We start from the raw sequence: 20,019 nt of genomic DNA, 5'->3' as shown, positions 1-20,019 counted from the left end.
GTTGCTGCTGCACGGGGAATGGGAAAGGGGGAGAAATGTTGTTGCTGCACAGGGAAGGGAGGGGGAGAAATGCTGCAGTTGCTGCTGCACAGGGAAGGAAGGGAGGGGAAGTGGGGGGAGAAATGCTGCTGCGAAGGGAAGAGAAGGGGGAGAAATGATGCTGTTACACAGGGAAGGGGGGAAGGGAAGTGCTGCTGCTGCTGCACCCAATTGAGGAGAGAGAGGGAAGGAGGGAGAAGGAAATGGAGAGGAACGAGAGATGCCAAGTCCATGGGAGGGAGGGAAAGGAGAAACCAGACCATGGAGGGGGAAGGAGAGATGCCAGGGCATGGGGGAGGGAAGGAGACAGATGCAAGACTAGGGGAAAGGAAGGAAGCAGGGAGGGAGAGAAAGGAAGGGGAGTTGGAAGGAGAGGAGAGAGATGCCAGGGTATGTGGGGAGAGAACAAAAATAAGGAGACAATTGCCAGACCAGAGGGAAAGGAGGGTGAGGAGGTATCAGAGCATGGAGGGAAAGAGATTCCAGGGTATGGGGGAAGGGAAAGGAAGGAGATATAGATGCCAGACCATGGGGTGGAGTTGGAGGGAAGGAAGGAAGGAAAGGAGAATAGAGAGATGCCAGAGCAAAGGGAAGATGGTGGAGACAGAAAATGGAGAGGGGGGGAAGGAGAGAAGGGGTACAGGATAGACAATTTATGGAAGGAGCATAGATAGAGGGAAGATACCATATGGAACAGGGAAGGGAGATTTGTTCAAAGATGTTTGGCGGTTGCATAGAAGAAAAACTAAATTTGCTAATCTTTGTTTTGAATAATAATAAAAAAAAGAAATGCAAGTGGAAATAAAGAATTAAACAAGAAAACAGATAAATGGGGGCAGGGCAGGGCCAGGGGGGCCCATTGTACTTGTGTGCCTAGGGGCCCTCAAAGAATTAACCCTGCCCTGATTCTATCATTGGCTGCAATATCTTCGCTAGCCAGCCAATAGAAACATAGAGTATGCTCTGGCCGTTGGCCCAACAAGGCTGCCCACTCAAGAACCCTCCCTCAGCAAATTTGCCTCTCCCATGAGTCTGTTTTTTAAGCATGACTCTGTAGCAACCCTACTTGTTTGTCCCAACGTCTCTTGAAGTCGAGCACGTTATTGGCCTCGACCACCTGGCGTGGAAGACCATTCCATCGATCAATCACCCTTTCGGTGAAGAAGTATTTCCTAGTGTCCCCATGAAATCTTCCCCCTTTAAGTTTTAGCGGATGCCCTCTTGTCGCCGTGGGACCCTTAAGAAAAAACATTTCCTCCTCCACTTCAATGCGGCCCGTGATGTATTTAAATGTTTCTATCATGTCCCCCCTTTCTCTGCGCTCCTCAAGAGAATATAGGCGCAGTCTGGTCAGACGTTCCTCATAAGGGAGATCCCTAAGTCCCGAGACCATCCTAGTGGCCATTCTCTGGATCGACTCCAGTCTCTTCACATCTTTCCGATAATGCGGCCTCCAGAACTGGACACATATCAACTTGGCTGGCTATGTCTATGGTACCTGCACTTAAACTGGAAATTCAGTGGCAGTGGCCGGATACTGCCCTGGCATTGAATTTCCGGATTCGCCGCTGAACACAAGAGGTAGCTGGTCTGTCTCTCACGATAAGAAAATCAGCTCCTAAGTTTTTTAAATTGGGAAGAATTGTCGAGAATTGGCTAAGCTCCAAGTTAACCAGTTACATAGTAAAATACAGGTCATTCTAGTAAACAGCATAAACAAATAGCCTAGCTTGCCCTTATGCAGTTCATTCCCATGCAGTAAAAGCCATTTTTACCAGGATTGTAAACCTCCCCCCTCCCCCCCGATGCCCTATTTTATTTCATGAAAGGTCATACACTAATATTGCCATTAATGCATGACCATTTCCAATAGTTACTGTGGAAGCACTGACAGTCACCTCTTTTGTAGATACTCCACCTTTATCTGTGGGATAATCAGTTACCAAGCAACAATATAAATGTGCTAAGTGGTTAGTGCAGAAATGCCAACTCTCTTTCCCCTCAACAAAAATACAAAAAAAAAATAATTAGTATGAATTGAATGCATACACATCCCAAAACTAACAGGGAATACATTGGTGAGTCCTGCATTAGACTTTTTTTTTAAAAAAATGCCTGAATTAGCACCTAATGCAGCTTAAGTAAAAGGACCCCATAGTAAATGACGGCAGATAAAGACCTGAACGGTCCATCCAGTCTGCCCATTAGTTATATCCATTCAAAAATACATGACTAAATTAACTTGTATCTTGTTTGGTATTTCTGGGTTATAAAGTCCACCTGGTATCGCCCTAGGTTCCAAATGCTGAAGTTGCCGTCCAAGTCCACTCCAGCCTATCCAACCATCCTATTTGCAGGATATCTACCATAAAGTCTGGCCAGTAACATCCTCATGTTCTAAGTTACTGGAGTTCCCATTGATGCCCACCCTAGTCTATCCTATATCAAATCACCACAAATGGGACACAGACCGTGCAAGTCTGTCCAGTACCAGCCTTAGTTCATTACATTACACTATCATTTGTATACCGCATTTGTATACTGCAGTTCTTTGAGGTTCACAGTTTAAGAAGCTGAGACAATCTCAGGAATTACGCAAAATAACAGATCATTGAGTCCTGATTTTATATTATAAGAATTTTTCAAATAGATAAGTTTTTGTTTTTAAAAAAATTCTGAAATGTTTATACGATCCAGCCTTAAGAATTAAATCGACAAAATTCCTTGCCCCTGGTTGCTGCCTGAAATGAGAGTAACCTATCAAAGTATTTTTTATATCGACACACCTTAGCAGAAGGAAATGCAAAATATGATAGAAGGCGCTGAGGCTGTTTTGATGTTACCAGTTCAAATTGATCCTTCAAATAATTTGCAGTGAGGTTGAACAGCACCTTACAGCATAATGATCCAAATTTAAAAATGACTCTGGCTTCCATCGGAAGTCAGTGCAGTTTCCGATAGAAAGGAGCAACGTGATCCAATTTTTTTTTTCAGGTTCTTTAATTTACATCCTTTGTTTTCTAATTAGAGATCCTCTAGGTTTAGCCCACTTTTTTTGAACTCCATCACCGTTTTCCTTTCCACCACTTCCCTCGGGAGGGCATTCCAGGAATCTACCACTTATGGTAGGTGATGGCAGATAAAGACCTCCATGGTTCATCCTACATTGTCCTGCCCAACAAGATTAAATAAAATATGCATCCTTAATCCTCATCTGCCTTTGTCATTTTCAAAAAGCCACTAGGGCTGCAAGGCGGTGCTAAGGACGATTCTACAATGAGCACCTAACTTTTAAAGGACCGTGCTTGGTGTCACACTAGTAGGCACCGATTTTGTATTCAACATAATTAGAATCTGGCCCATGGGCCTGGATTCTCTGAATGGCGCTGGTAGGCACCCAAACTCGGTAAAAAAAAAAAAAAAAAAATCGCCATTGACATGATGTTTTTACTTGTGTTTCAAAACGCTACTGGCGCCTAAAAAAAATTAGAGTTGGGATTATGCCTCTGTAGGCACTTGAGGCTGCCTAATGCCACTGTGGGCTTAGTTAATGCCAGAAGTGGCATTAGGCAGCCTAACTATAACTCAAATGGCAGCACAACTTCACCACCATTAGAATACTCTTATGTATTCAGCACTTTTAGTCAAGTTTCAAGGATCCTCAGCGGCACCACTTGGAGCTCAATAGCATTTCATTGCTCCAAGCTTTATGTGTCTACTCGTCATCGGGTCCTGTTAGGCTCCTCTCTACAACTGGAGTTCTCTAGCAAAGTCCTGGGCATCACCATAGATTCCTCGCTATCCTTCAACGACCACCTCAATTCCCTGATAAAAAAATGCTTTTACAGCCTTCACATGCTGAGGAAAGTGAGGTCCTGCTTCCACCAAAAACACTTTGCCGTGCTCGTACAATCCATCATCCTCTCCAGATTGGATTATTGCAATTCCATTTACCTTAGCTTAACAAAGAAAAGCCTCCACAGACTCCAACTAATCCAGAACACAGCGGCCAAACTTATCTTCTCAAAAAGTAAATTTGACCATGTCTCTCCACTCCTGTCCAAGCTCCACTGGCTTCCTGTCATCTCCAGGGTCCACTTTAAATGTGCCTGCTTAACCTTCAAGATCCTCCACGGCATCCTTCCACCTCTTATTCCTCTATCCTGGAATTCCTCAAATCCATTCTTCACTAGATCCACGCAAAAACTAAAATTATCCCTCCCCTCCTTAAAAGGTATCTCCCTCGTTGGTAAACTCGGTTCCTCCCTCCACTTCAGAATCGTTCAGTTATGGAATAGTTTCCCTTCCCCTCTCCGCAACTTGAGCCCCCTTCTACCATTCCGTAAGCTTCTGAAGACCTGGCTCTTCTCCAAAACGTAACCTCATCCCCTCCCTAGTATTATCACACCTATCCTCTCTTCTTACCTACTTCTATAAATCTATTGGAGTTCCATTCCTTCCCTAACCATGTAAACCGTGTCGAGCTCCACCTGTGGAGATGTTGCGGTATATAAACCCAAGATTTAGTTTAGTTTAGTTTAGTTATTATATTAATTATTACGTTCTATTCTTCACTCTTGCATTGTATCAAAATTTATATATTATTTAAATCAGTATTTAAAAGCTGTTACTTAGCTTTTTCGTGCGGTCTCTGGCAAGGGGAATGTCAAACCGACATGTTTCGCTATGAATAGCTTTATCAAGGAATACCCCCCCAATATTAAACTGCCAGCACATACGACCGCTCAGTCCTTAGTGATCCTTAGTGATCCATAGTGCTATTGAGCTCCAAGTGGTGCCGCTGAGGATCCTTGAAACTTGACTAAAAGTGCTGAATACATAAGGGTATTCTAATGGTGGTGAAGTTGTGCTGCCATTTGAGTTATAGTATTGATTGAGGACCCTTGTGGAATATATAGATTGTATTATTGCATAATTTATTAGGCAGCCTAAAGCATCTATGGAGCTGTGATTCATGTCGTTGCTAGGCAACAGAAACCCTGGTTTACATTTCTGACGCCTACCTTTGCCGTAGGCGTGATTCTGTCCCCCGGCACCGTCACGCAATTGACACGTGCTTAGCAGCCGCTTTTAAGACGGTCTCTGACAACGGCGCTGGTTACGGAATCCGGGCATCAGTGCCTACAAAATAGGTATTGGTAAAGTGCTGATGTGCTAATTACTGTTGATGGAATCTCTCGTGGCATACCCAGAATCTCTTTGGGGCATACTACTGCGCTGCCCTAGTGTATTACAATACTTACTTTTATATTAAAACAATATTGCAATTGTACAGTGTTATAAACATTATCCTCAAAATGCAGTACATTTCAGCAAATACATTAAAAAAAAAAAATTCTGAAGTATATTTAAATTAATTTGCTTTCATCATTTGCTTGTTACATTAGTTTTGTTTGTCTCTTGCCAACATATTTTCATTTATTGTTTCAGTTTTGCAGTAACATGATAGACAAGTACTTTAGATGCTGTACACCCTCAACTGATGACTACATAAATATCTGTGCCAATGCATATTGTAGAGGAAACGGCATCAGCTCTGTAAATCCTACGTTTGTACAACTGGCCACAAAATGTGCTGAACAATCTCTTAGCACATGTCCTCCTAGCACATGGTGCTCATGGGAAAATGATGCTAATGTTGTTCGTGGTATGTATTCCACTATAAATGGTCCCCCTCCCCTCTCAATTCTGTGCCTTTATTAAAGATCTTGAATACAACCCAAAGAATAGAAAAAAAAAAAAAAAAGATTATAATGGAAATCAATTAACCCCCCCCTCTCCTTTTTACAAAAGCATAGTGCAGTTATTAGCTCTGGCCGTGGCGGTAACTGCTCCAACACTCATAGAATCTTATTAGCATCGGAACAGTTACCACTGCGGACGGTGCTAAAAATTGTACTATGCTTTTTGTAAAGGAGGGGGGGGGAGTGTTAATGCATTTCGCTTAGGGTGTTGAAAGCACCCATACAGTTTTAACAATTAGTGTACAGTAGATGGCATTCACATCTACGAAGGGGTGCTGAAAAGTATGTTATTTGTATGCATATCTTATTATTATGTTTGTATTATTGTCTTACCAACCAACTTCCTAAATTCTGAGTGTTATTATGTCACTGTAGCTGATGAGAATGTTATCTTAGTTTGTTAAATGCCAATTTGCAGAAATGAAATTCTGTTTTGACATTGTTGTAGATCACTGATTGAACCCTAATCACATCACTCTCTTCTTGGTGGTTCAGCACCCCCCCCCCCCACCTCGCACATACTCACAAATTTAGAATGCATTTTCCTTGCAGGAGGTCTGCGTTCGAAATATAGACCACCGGGAATTATATAGTCATTACCAGCAAATTTTCTTGCCAACAGTGTGTTTTTAAAAAAAAATAAATCATTTAATGCTGCTGGATAAATTGGGCCCAGATATTTATATAGATTTATTAACTGCCTTTTTCATGAAGAGATTCGCACAAAGTTGTTTACAATACATTGAACAGTAATCAGGTACTCTTAATTATTTTACCTGGCAGGTGGGAAGGAGCCGACCAAGGAGAGTTGCGCGTTTGTGTATTTTTTTGTTGTTGTTGTTGCCGCCGTTTGGCTGATAACAGCTTGGCAACCTCAAAAAGGTTCTTTCGAAGATTCCGTTTGAGCCACTATGCACCATCAGTCGAGGAAGTGCTGTACCAACTGCTCCCTGCATACCAATAGTGTTCGGCTGATGGTGCATAGTGGCCCAAACGAAATCTTCAAAAGAACCTTTTTGAAGTTGCCAAATTGTTATCAGCCATACTGCCAAAACAAAACTGCATAAGGAATAAGGCTCCTGAGGCAGGCCGTATTGGTGGAAACACGTGCGTGTCAAGCCACGCACAATTTTACACGATTGAAGAATAAAGTTTCACACCAGCATTCCAAATCTCCACTGTGGTTTGAGTTTTTGTCTGGATTGTGGAGGTTTTTCCTCATTTTCTTGTCCAATTTTAGACACCATATCACTGAAAGGAAGTGGACAGAGTACAGGTAGTTGAGAAAAAGGCTAAAAGATGCCCCACATTTTACTTTGTGGCCCCTTATTCACAGAATGTATTGCGTTTGCAGATTAGGAGTGAATTATTTTTTAAGAGTTTTATAAGACTGTTCTGAATGTTGGGATCTTTTGGCAAGCTTCAATCTGTCTGAATCAGGTTGAGGGAATTCGACAGCTGACATCTTTATTTACCTCCCCCTCCCCCCTCGCGTTACTAAGCCACGGCCCAGAGCACTTAATGCTGTGATGCTGCGGTGACATTTAGAGAATTCCTATGAGCGTTGGAGCAGCATCAGTGCATTTAGCGCTCCGGGCCACAATAGAAACCTCTATCATGGCTTAGTAAAAGAGAGCCATGAGTGTATTACTTTTGATAAGAATGAATGGTTCTGTCCTATCAATGTAAATGGAGATCTTTTCTATCTAGAGTTCTATTATTTAACCTTGTAAACACTGTGCCGTGTTATCTCAGTTAATGGTGGTTTCGCAAATAATAAAGAAATAAATAAAGATAGGGTCTGCTTCAAGGGGGGGGGGGGAGGGGAGACTGGAATAACAGCAGAAATTAGTTTTTCATGAAAAAGAGTACCGTAGTAGGAGCCTGAAGCAGGCCTCAACTGAATTCATTGAGGCCTGGAGGAAGCACAAAGGATTTCTACTGACAAAGAACTGTATGGAAAGGCAAAAGTCAATAAGCAAAGGTGTCAAGAAAGCTATTGGGAAGACTAAATAAGGATTATTGCCTTACATTTTACCATAACTATAGTTGTTAACAATAGTTCTTTCATTTTTCTACAACAGAAAATTATACCTGTCCATCCAATCAAGTTTTTAGCTTTTGTGCTCGAACACCTACACCCACATGTTCCAATCCGTTTCCTTTCAAAGGCACTGAGGTTACAGCTTGCTGCACATGTCCTTCAGGTACAGCCTATTTACTAAGATTAACTTACATGGTCTGAACATGATTTATATATAAATATGGTCTGTACAAGTTGTGTGTGTGTGTGTATATATATATACACACACAAGTTTTATTTATTTTTATATATATATATATATATATATATATATATATATATATATATATATATATATATATATATATATATATATATATATATATATATATATACTAGCTGAAGCCCCGGCGTTGCACGGGTATTTAATTATAGCAATAACACTGTAAATGGATTCAAATAAAGATACTTTATAGTGGTGAATGAAATTATTTTTTTACAGCTTTATAAAAAGTACAATATTCAAATTATAATGTGAAATATTTGACAAAATGAAGACAATACAACACACACAAAACTTGATTATAAACAACATTTTTAGTTTCACCTCCAGGAGCAAGAACATATAAATTCTTGGGTGAAGAGACCCCCAGAACATATCACCCCAGGTAGTGAGGGATCTGCATACAAAGTTTCGTTCAAATCGGTCAAGGCGTTTTTGATTTACTGTGAGAATGGCAGCTGTTTACATTTTTTCCATTGACATGAATGGGAGAAATCTGATTTTCTGTTTGTAGCTCCGCCCACATGTGCAGGTGGGCCGCGAGACCCCCAGAACATATCACCCCAGGTAGTGAGGGATCTGCATACCAAGTTTCGTTCAAATCGGTCAAGCCGTTTTTGAAGTACTGTGAGAATGGCAGCTTTTTACTTTTTTTCCATTGACATGAATGGGTGAAATCTGATGTTCTGTTTGTAGCTCCGCCCATGTGTGCAGGTGGGCCGAGAGACCCCCAGAACATATCACCCCAGGTAGTTGGAATGAGTGTGAGAATGGCAGCTTTTTACATTTTTTCCATTGACATGAATGGGTGAATCTGAATTTCTGTATGTAGCTCCGCCCACGTGTGCAGGTGGGCCGCGAGACCCCCAGAACATATCACCCCAGGTAGCTGGAATTACTGTGAGAATGGCAGCTTTTTACATTTTTTCCATTGACATGAATGGGAGAAATCTGATTTTCTGTTTGTAGCTCCGCCCACATGTGCAGGTGGGCCGCGAGACCCCCAGAACATATCACCCCAGGTAGTGAGGGATCTGCATACCAAGTTTCGTTCAAATCGGTCAAGCCGTTTTTGAATTACTGTGAGAATGGCAGCTTTTTACATTTTTTCCATTGACATGAATGGGTGAAATCTGATGTTCTGTTTGTAGCTCCGCCCACGTGTGCAGGTGGGCCGCGAGACCCCCAGAACATATCACCCCAGGTAGTGAGGGATCTGCATACCAAGTTTCGTTCAAATCGGTCAAGCCGTTTTTGCGTGATCGCGGCACATACATACATACATACACACATACATACCTCCGATTTTATATATATAAATAAGATATATAAAATTCAGCAGACTAATAAAGATTATTGTTACTTTAGTATATAAATTCATATCTAAAGGTCTGACGTGTAGTACAAAAAAGAAAAAATAAATCAGCAATCTAGTTTCAATCTTGTTGGACCACAATATCAAAAATTAAGAAAAAGACTTCAGTACTGAGCAATTAAGATTTCCATTTTTTAATCTCTTTACCCCAGGCAAATAACTCATCAATGACAAGCACCAGGCAATAAGCCTACATAAGTTTTGCCTTGTATATCATTTAGTCTTACATATTTGAAAATATACTAAATATAGAAAAGTGGAAAAACTCTCCCCCAAAAAGCAATGTTTCAGCAAGGAAAAATCAAATAAAGTTGTAAATCCTCAAACTATCCAATGAATTGAAGCAAAAAAAAAAATTTTAAACATGAAAAAAATCAATACATTAAACGTATTATAGTAAAAATGCTAAGACTGTAAAGACGGTCTAACTTATCTATGTCCCATAAGGATGCCATCACTGCTTGACAGAGCTCCAGTTTGAAATCTTCGTCAGAAGCAGAGACAAATCAGTCCTTTGATTTGAAGAAGTATGATCCTTTAATTTATTTTTGGACTTCACAATGAATCCCGGTGATGTGTCCAGAACTTGGCTTAATCTTAGCTGAACTAGGTGTGAAACAAAACAATTACATCTGAGGATTTAAAACGCCCTGGAGATCCGCGAAAGAACACACAAAAGGCTTGATTCTACATATAGGGCCTGATTCTGTATAGGATGCTGATATTGGCGGGCTGAGTAAGAAGCGCTATAGAGGCCTACAATGTAGAGGCGTCCTGCCTCGGACACTTTAAAAAAAAATGTGCGCCCTGATTGGCTGCCAAAGGGCGGTAGGATGCCTATTGCTGCCTGCAATCGGGATGCACGTTTTGAGAATCAGACCCTTAGGCCCTGATTCTGCAAAGTGCCGTCCCGATTTTAGGCAGCTGTAGGCAACCTACAGCTGTCTAATCAACCAATCGGGATGCAAGTTTTAAAAAAAAAAATGTTCCCCAGGCAGGCCGCCTATATTGAAGGCGCCTCCGGGAGCCTAGGGAGGCCCGCAAGATGCCTAAACTCGCCTAAGGGCCTTAGGCGAATCTAGGCGGCCCTACGCGTCTCCCTAGTAGAGGAAGAGACGCTTAAAATGTAGGTCAGCATAATGCTGGCCTACATTGTAAGTAGACGCGGCCGCTATACTTATCGTGGCAAGGGATCTCCCTGCCGCAATAAGTATAGCGGCCGCGGCTGCCTGTCCGATCACCGGCAGAAGGGTGCGGAACCCCTCCTGCCGGAACACCGCCCCCTGAAACTCCCAATCACCGGCAGGAGGGTGCCGAACCCCTCCTGCCGAAACGCCGCCCCCCAAACTCCCAATCACCGGCAGGAGGGTGCCCAACCTCTCCTGCCGGAACGCCGCCCCCTCCAAACTCACAATCGCCGGCAGGAGGGTGCCCAACCCCTCCTGCCAGAATGCCACCCCCCAAACTCACAATCGCCGGCAGGAGGGTGCCCAACCCCTCCTGCCGGAAAGCCAGACTCCCTCCGGACCCCCCATGCTAACGACCTCCCCCCATGACTCCCCTAACCTCCCCAACTAACCTCCCCCCCAACTAACCTTTAAATGTTGGTCGGCTGGACGGGTCTTGCTGCCGTCCAGCCAACAGGCCCGCCTCGTCGAAATGAGACGGGCCCGCCCCTTCCCGGCCCATTCCTGCTAAGTCTAAGGCCTGATTGGCCCAGGCTCTAGAAGCCTGGACCAATCAGGCCTTAGGCATAGCGGGTCCACCCATCCCCACTAACCCTAAGGTGTGATTGGCCCAGGCACGTAGGCACCTGGGCCAATCAGGCCTTCGGATTAGTGGGGTGAATGGCCTTGTCCCCTTAGCCACGGTGAACACAGTTTTTTCCCCACCGTTTTGGCCGGTTACCTGCGGCTACCCACGGCTAGCCGCGGGAATCAGCCACCGTGTCATTCTGTATTGTGCATGTAACTTTTAATTAGAGGTAATTAGCATCAGTTATTAGGTGTTAATTGCCAATTCGTGCTAATTAGGCCAATTTATTAAATTGAGCACGCAAATCAGCTGCGCTTACTGATTTGTGTGCACAACTTAAGGCACCATATACAGAATTTGGGGGATATTGGGTAATTCTATATAGATCCCTCAAAGTTAGGCGCCTGGATGATCCATATGCAGTGATCATTATAGAACACTAGCTTAGGGGCTGATTCTATAAATGGTGCCGAAATCAGTCTGCACCTAGAAAAGTTGCACTGGCCACATGTCAGTCACACTTGGGCGCTATTCATAGCATCACAGCTAGCGGTGCCTATGTAAAAACTTAGGTGACTGAAATGTAATGCTTTTAAAACCCTGGCCTACATACATATCAGACACCTGTTTTTGGAGAATCACGTCTTGTGGCACCTAAGTTATACTCTGTCCATATAAATGCCCACTTAGTCATTAAGCGCTGCTAAGTGCCATGCGCTTGGAGCCTATCTTTTATAGAATCGGATAGGCACCCATTGCCTAATTTTTTTTTTTAACCAAATATTGAGGCTATTAAGGGTATTTTGCCAATTAAGTTAGACACTTAAGAGGCGCCTTACTTTAGGCACCTTTTATAGTATCAAACCCTTAGTGCGCATGTCACTCCTAACTTTGGGGGCACGTATTTATGCTCGCAAAAGGCTGGTACCCAACTAAAAGCTTGGCAGCTAGACGCACAAATGCAGGTGTTCTATAACACCACACCTAAATTTTGGGAATGCGCCTGAACCACCCATGCCTCTCCCATGACGCCTCCTTTGGAGTTCTGTACTATGAAAATTCGGCATGCATGTCATAGATTAAGGCACAGGACAGATTCATGCATAGTTTCTAAAGACTGCCAATTAAAGTGCTTGTTATCTTTATGAACATTATCACCAACTTAGCCAATAACTTTCTGAGTGGATCTTTGATCCATGTGCAGAGCTGAATGCCTAATTTCGAGCGACCTATTAAAGAATCCTGCCCATAGAAACAAATGGCAGTAGAATGTGTTTTTGCGTTCTGCTATTTATCTTTTCTTTATTTTATAAATGTTTATGTATTGCCCATTCTCCATCCTGGGCAGTGTGCAAACTATCTTTTGACAATCAATATACACTAATACTGTATTTACATCTTAGGACTGGTCAGCTTATCTTACATTAGGTCTGATCTGTTTGTGCTTGGAAGATAAACTTGAAGTCTTATATGTGGCAAAGAATAAGATCTCCCATGACAGTTGCCATTTATTTTCAGAATTGGTTGTTAATGATATTGACAAAACTGGCAATTGTATTAAGCAAGAAGATTGTCCATGTAGAAAAAATGGAGCAGTCTATCAATCTGGACAGCAGAGACAAGAACGTTTCAATTCAACGTGGTAAGTGTTTAGAGATCTATTTAAAAACATAGGGGTTCTTTTACTGCAGGTTTTTCCTGCACGCTAAGGCCATTTTTACAGTAGTCAGAAAATGGCCGATTTTCTGTTTCTTGTACATTGCTATTGTGCATAGGCATTAAAAAAAATTTGCATGTGTGTATGGTTAGTGCGAAGTAATATGAACACGCTAACTGATTAGCGCAGAAACGCCTACTCTTTAATCTCCATACACACCCCTTCCAACAAAACCTTAAAAATATTTTTTTAGTGCATGGTTAGTTCATGCTAATTTGGAACTTACTGCAGGACGTGTCCCATGATAGACCATTTTAAGCTGTGGTAAGCAAGCACTAGCATTTATCACAGCTTAGTAAAAGAGCCTCACAGAACAATAATAGTCTTTATTCAAATGATTTGGCTAACTTTAGCCCCCTCTTATAAAGCTGCATTAGGGTTTTTTTTTTAATCGTGGGTCACTGAGATAAAAGCTCTGATGCTGATAGGAATTCTATGAGCATCAGAGCTTTTACTGCAGGGTGGTAAAACAAGTAGAAAAGGTGACGGCCAAAGCCAGGAAGATGCTTGGATACATGAAGAGAGGAACGGAAAAGGGAAAGGGAAGTGATAATGCCATTGTATAAGTCTCTGGTGAGGCCCCCATTTGGAATATTGTGTGCAATTGTGAAGACCCCACCTTCATAAAGATATAAATAGGATGGAGTTGGTCTAGAGGGCTGCTACAAAATTGGTTAGTGGTCTTTGTCGTAAATCGTATGGGGACAGACTTAGAGAACTTAATACGTAGACTTTGGAAGAAAGACGGGAGAGAGGGGCTATGCTAGAGATGTTTAAATATCTCCATGGCATTAATGTAGAGGAGATGAGTCTTTTTCAAATGAAAGAAAACTCTGGAAGGGAGAGTATAGAATGAGGAGATAGGTTCAGGAGTAATGTAAGAAAATACTTCTTTACAGAAAGGGTGGTAGACATGTGGAATAGTCTCCCAGTGGAGGTGGTGGAGATGAAGACTATTTTCCGTGTAATTTTCCGTGCTAGCTCTTCCTCCATTCGGAGTTTGGCTTCTCTGACTGCTGTTTTGACAGCTTTAGATCTGTCTAGATAGTCCTCTTTCGCCCCATCTCTGCCTAAATGTTTGTAGGTGATAAATGCGTCTTTTTTTCTGTTTAACTAGGTCTGAAATTTCTTTACTGAACCATTGGGGTCTTTTGTTTCTCCTGCGTTTACTTACTGTCTTTATGTATCGGTCTGTTGCTTCGTGTAGGATGGACTTCAGAGACGACCACATATCCTCCACATTGTCAGATATTGCTTGTTTATGTAGCTCCTGATGGACAAAATCTCCCATGCAGTTGAAGTCTGTGCCTCTAAAGTTGAGAACCCTTGTTGCTGTGTTTGTCTTAGGGAAACCTTTCTTGAGGTTGAGCCATACCATATTATGGTCGCTGGAGGCCAGTGTGTCTCCTACTGAGACTTCCGTGATGCTATCTCCGTTGGTGAGAACTAGGTCTAGTAACGCCTGGTCCCTGGTGGGCTCCAATACCAATTGCTTGAGACGTGCACCCTTTATGGAGGTTAATATTCTTTTGCTGCTACCCGTAGTCGCGGAGAGTGTGTTCCAATCTGCATCTGGCATGTTGAAGTCTCCTAGCATTACTGTGTCCCCGCGCAGTGTGATGTTCTCTATGTCCTCGATTAATTCCATGTCTTTGTCCTCCTGTTGCCTGGGAGGTCTATATATCACCCCAAGGTATAGGCATTTTTCATTCCCTCTGGCCAGGTTCACCCAGAGGGATTCCCCGGTGTATCTAACATCTGTGATTCTGGTGGTTTTGATGCTTTCCTTAGTGTATAGCGCTACTCCTCCTCCCAATTTACCCTCTCGGTCGCAACGAAGTAGGTTGTACCCTGGTATAACCATATCCCACCCATGCGATTCCGTGAACCAGGTTTCGGATATCGCTATCACGTCAAGATCGGCGTTTGTTATCTCAGTCTCTAATGCTAGAATTTTATTGCCCAAGCTGTGTGCATTAACATACATAGCCCTCCATATCTGTGAAGAGATTCCTTTACGAGCTAGTGTGGCTCCTAAATTATCAGTGATATTTCTCCCTGAATTATTGTGGATATCATTGGTACTTACCTTAGACTTGGTAGTGTGAGTGCGACTTGCCTCCTCAGGGTGGTTTCTTACTGCTCTAGAATATAAGTATGTACCCTCCCCCAACTTACCTAGTTTAAAGCCCTATGGAGTAGGCGGGCCAATCGATGTCCAAATACGTTTCTACCTCTTCTGGTTAGGTGGAGTCCGTCTGGTCCTTGTAGTCCCTGGAGTGTCTCGCCGTGGTTTAGGAATCCAAAGTTCATTTCTATGCACCATTCTCGGAGCCATTCGTTAGTCCGTTGAATACGCTCTTCTCTAGCTCTGCCTTTGTTTCTTACTGGAATAATTGATGAAAAGACCACCTGTGCTCCTATCTGCTTCAACTTCTTTCCCAGCGTTCCAAAATCTCTGGGGATGTTCTCTGTGGCATTCCTAGCAGTGTCGTTTGTGCCTACATGGATGAGAAACATGGGAAAATGATCTTTAGGTTTTAGAATTTTGTCTAGGCTAGTGGTAATATCCTGGATCCTGGCTCCAGGGAGACAGCAGACCTCTCTTGACTGCAAATTAGGCCTGCAAATTGGTCCCTCGGTGCCCCTTAGCATGGAGTCACCAATGACTACCACTCTTCGTTCCTTCTGAGGGGGCCGGTCTGCGTGCTCTGGATTTGATGTTGTGAGCTGGGTATCCTCATGAGTCCCTTCTGCTATTTCCTCGGTGCATGTAGGATCTCTTAGGAAGAAGAGGAGATAATGGATGCTTTGGAGGGGCAGACTGGATGGGCCATTTGGCCTTTATCTGATGTCATGTTTCTATCCAGATTGGATGAATGATCCTTGAATACAGGATTGCAGTGTGTTTGCGTGCTGGGGAGTGATCAGGTGTACAGGTTGGGTGGTGAGTGTCTTTGCATGTGTGAGGGGTTTGTAGGTCCAGGTACATATGTTTGGAGGGCAGAGTATGTGCCCTTGGTGTGTGTGTGTACCTGCTTACCCAGCAAATAAAATATAATACAATAATGGGCGTATTCAAAGTACCATTGTAAACTATGAAACTTTGTGTATGCTTTGAAAATATCCCTCCATATCAACCACTATTTAGCAGAACCCTCTGCCATATTTCTAAAACATACAAAATTGGCCCTCAACACTTGTTGCCTCCCCACCCAACTCTTAATACCCTGCAAGTACTACCCAGACACGCTGTTCTTCAACAATATATGGAATTATTAATGGCTGCAGCCCTACTAGAAACATCATCTACAAACTGTAAATACCAACATACCAAAACTTTACCCCTGAACAATTTAGATACCAATACATATCATCATATTCATTTGCCTGCACATTCTATATACCATAGGCACATCATATTGCTGCATCTCAGTTCTTATAACTATCAACTGATCTGTGTATTGCCCAGCATCTCTGGCTTGGCCACCATTATTCTTGTGGGAGAGCCGTTCAAGCTGCCCCGCCTTCTCCCCATCCCGTTCAAGGAAGGGGCATCCACCGTTGATTCTTGAAGTCCTGCCACATGGCTTTCCCGCCGTCCAAGCAGGGAGACAAGCAAGCCTCTGAGTGCTTACCTCACTTGCTTCTGCTAGGCTATATGTTGCCACATCTTTTGTTATCAACAACTGTAATGTAGTGTTTTTCTTATTTGTATGCTGTGCCTATGACCCCACTATGATTTTTTCCACCGCTGTTGCATCTATGGCTACAACTGGTTTCCCTTGGGGCGGGAGGGAGGGAAATGCCGCAACGCTCCCATGGCGAAGGCCGAACTGCAGCTTCCGCTTCAGTTCAGGTCGCCTCACCCTCACTCGCCCTGCCCCATGTGCCTACACCCCTATCCCTAATTGCCCCGACCCTGTTTCTCTCTGCCCTTGATTTCCCCTCCCCCTCCACTCCCCACCCCCTTTTCCTTTCCCTCCCCAAGCAACGGCCTTTTGTTGCCGCTGCCCCCCTTATAGGGTGGGGCGCTTGTCCTTACTTCAATTCTTGTTCAAAAATTTCAAAGATACAAGACCATGCCTGCAAATCTTAGAGGGAAAACTGGTTTTCAGATCCACAGCCTGCCTGTCTGACATTGCCACTTGGACGTTTCACCACCATGTCAAATTGAATATGGCTAAAACTGAACTCATTATCTTTCCATCTAAACTCACCTTCTCCCTCTCACCATTCTGTTTCTGTGGATAACACTCGCCTCCTCTCTGTCTCATCAGTTCACAAATTCGGGGTGATCTTTGACTCTTCTCTCTCCTTCTCTGCTCAGATCCAACAAACCGCTAAAATCTGTTGTTCCTCCTCTATAATATTACCAAAATCAGACCTCTCCTCTCTGAACACACTACCAAAACCCTTAAGAACATAAGAACATAAGAAGTTGCCTCCACCGGGTCAGACCGAGGTCCATCTCGCCCAGCGGTCCGCTCCCGCGGCGGCCCATCAGGTCTGCGACCTGTGAAGTGGTTTCTGACCACTTCTATAACCTACCTCAAGTTCTATCTGTACCCCTCTATCCCTTTATCCTTCAGGAACCCTGTACAGAGTTCTGGCCTATCACTTCCTCCTGAAGCGCGTTCCATGTGTCCACCACCCTCTGTGTAAAAAAGAATTTTCTAGCATTTGTTCTAAACCTGTCCCCTTTCAATTTCTCCGAGTGACCCCTAATGCTTGTGGCTCCCCACAGTTTGAAGAATCTGTCCTTATTCACTCTCTCTATGCCCTTAAGAATTTTGAAGGTTTCTATCATGTCCCCTCTAAGTCTCCTCTTCTCCAGGGAGAACAGCCCCAGCATTTTTAACCTGTCAGCGTATGGAAAATTTTCCATACCTTTTATCAGCTTAGTCGCCCTCCTCTGCACTCCCCCGAGTACCGCCATGTCCTTCTTGAGGTACGGCGACCAGTATTGAACACAGTACTCCAGGTACGGGCGCACCATTGCGCGATACAGCGGCATGATGACTTCCTTCGTCCGGGTTGTGATACCCTTTTTGATGATGCCCAGCATTCTGTTTGCTTTCTTTGAGGCTGTCGCACATTGCGCCGATGGTTTCAGTGATGTGTCGACCATCACCCCCAGGTCCCTTTCCAGGTTACTCACCCCTAGCAGTGTTCCCCCCATTTTGTAGTTGAACATCGGGTTCTTTTTCCCTACATGCATGACCTTGCATTTCTCTACGTTAAAACTCATTTGCCACTTTTTTGCCCAGTCTTCCAGTCTCGTTAGGTCCCTTTGCAGGTCTTCACAGTCTTCCGTGTTTCTAACCCTGCTGCAGAGTTTGGTGTCATCAGCAAATTTGATAACCTCACATTTTGTCCCCGTCTCCAGATCGTTAATAAATATATTGAACAGTAGAGGTTCCAGCACCGACCCCTGCGGAACTCCGCTCGTGACCCATTGCCAATCTGAGTATTGGCCCTTGACTCCAACCCTCTGTTTCCTGCCCGCTAGCCAGTGTTTGATCCATTGGTAGATATCCCCTTGCACCCCGTGGTTCCACAGTTTTTTAAGTAGCCGTTCGTGGGTACCTTGTCGAAGGCTTTTTGGAAGTCAAGGTAAATGATGTCTATGGATTCTCCCTTATCCACCTGACTGTTTATTCCCTCAAAGAAGTACAGCAAGTTCGTGAGGCATGACCTTCCCTTGCAGAAGCCATGCTGGCTCGCCTTCAGTTGTCCATTGTTTTCTATGTGTTCGCAGATTGTGTCCTTTACCATTGCTTCCATCATCTTTCCAGGAACCGAGGTCAAGCTCACAGGCCTGTAGTTTCCCGGGTCACCCCTTGATCCCTTCTTAAAGATGGGCGTGACATTTGCTATTTTCCAGTCCTCTGGGATCTCCCCAGTTTTTAGGGAGAGGTTACATATTTGGCGAAGTGTCTCTGCTATTTCGTTTCTCAGTTCTTTTAGTACCCTTGGGTGGATGCCGTCCGGGCCTGGTGATTTGTCGCTCTTTAGTTTGTCTATCTGTCTGAGGACATCCTCTTTGCTTACCTCTAGTTGTACCAGCCTTTCGTCGTGTTCTCCGTTTATAATCACCTCGGGTTCTGGGATATTGGATGTGTCCTTTCTGGTGAAGACCGACGAGAAGAATTTGTTTAACCTTTCAGCTATCTCTTTTTCCTCCTTTATCGCTCCTTTCCTGTCTCCGTCGTCCAGTGGTCCCACTTCCTCTCTGGCTGGTTGTTTCCCTTTCACATACCTGAAGAAGGGTTTGAAGTTTCTTGCTTCTCCTGCCAGTCTTTCCTCATATTCTCTCTTTGCCTTCCTGACCTCTCGATGACATTCTTTCTGGTGTCTTTTGTGCTCTTCCTGGTTTTCCTTTGTTGGTTCCTTTTTCCATTTCTTGAAGGATGATTTCTTGTCGCTTATCGCCTTTTTAACTGCAGATGTTATCCATGCTGGGTTTCTAGTTCGATTTTTTTTGCACCCTTTCCTAAACCTTGGGACGCACAGGTCTTGTGCCTCGAGCACTGTGCCTTTAAGCAGTGTCCAGGCTTCCTTTACGGTCTTCACCTTCCCTGAGTTGCTGCTGAGCTTTTCTCCTACCATTTTCCTCATGTCCTTGTAGTTTCCCTTTCTGAAGTTGAGTGCTGTCGTTGTGGTTCTTTTCACCTTTGATGTTCCCATGTTTAATTTGTACTGGATCATGTTGTGATCACTGTTCCCTAATGGTGCTAGTACCACCACTTCCTTTGCGGGTCCCTCTAGCCCGTTGAGGATTAGGTCTAGAGTGGCATCCCTTCGCGTTGGTTCTGTGACCAGCTGCTTCATGAAACAGTCCCTTATCGCCTCTAGGAATTTAGTTTCTCTCGTGCAATTTGAGTGCCCAATGTCCCAGTCTGTTCCCGGATAGTTGAAATCCCCCATAACCACCACCCTTCCACTTTTGCAAACCTGCCTCAGTTCAGCCTCCAGTTCCAGGTCGTTTGCTTCTGACTGTCCTGGTGGGCGATAGTACAATCCCAATTTGATGTCAGCTCCTTCCCCTCCTGTCAGCTT

The 20,019-nt window shown here is 43.8% G+C and overlaps 1 protein-coding gene across 1 annotated transcript in view; it reads left to right on the top strand.

Annotated features, from left to right (window-relative positions):
• The window catches only part of LOC117366894 (mucin-19-like), a 441,720-nt gene that overhangs the window by 277,155 nt on the left and 144,546 nt on the right, over positions 1–20,019 (top strand). The window contains exons 55-57 of the mRNA XM_033958871.1: positions 5,491–5,707; positions 7,889–8,011; positions 12,759–12,882. Of these exons, the coding sequence (XP_033814762.1) occupies positions 5,491–5,707; positions 7,889–8,011; positions 12,759–12,882 (464 nt within the window). The remainder of the gene's footprint in view (positions 1–5,490; positions 5,708–7,888; positions 8,012–12,758; positions 12,883–20,019) is intronic.

The sequence above is a fragment of the Geotrypetes seraphini genome, chromosome 9 (assembly GCF_902459505.1).
Source record: "Geotrypetes seraphini chromosome 9, aGeoSer1.1, whole genome shotgun sequence".
Lineage (NCBI taxonomy): Eukaryota > Metazoa > Chordata > Amphibia > Gymnophiona > Dermophiidae > Geotrypetes > Geotrypetes seraphini.
This window is presented reverse-complemented; position numbering and strand designations above follow the sequence as displayed.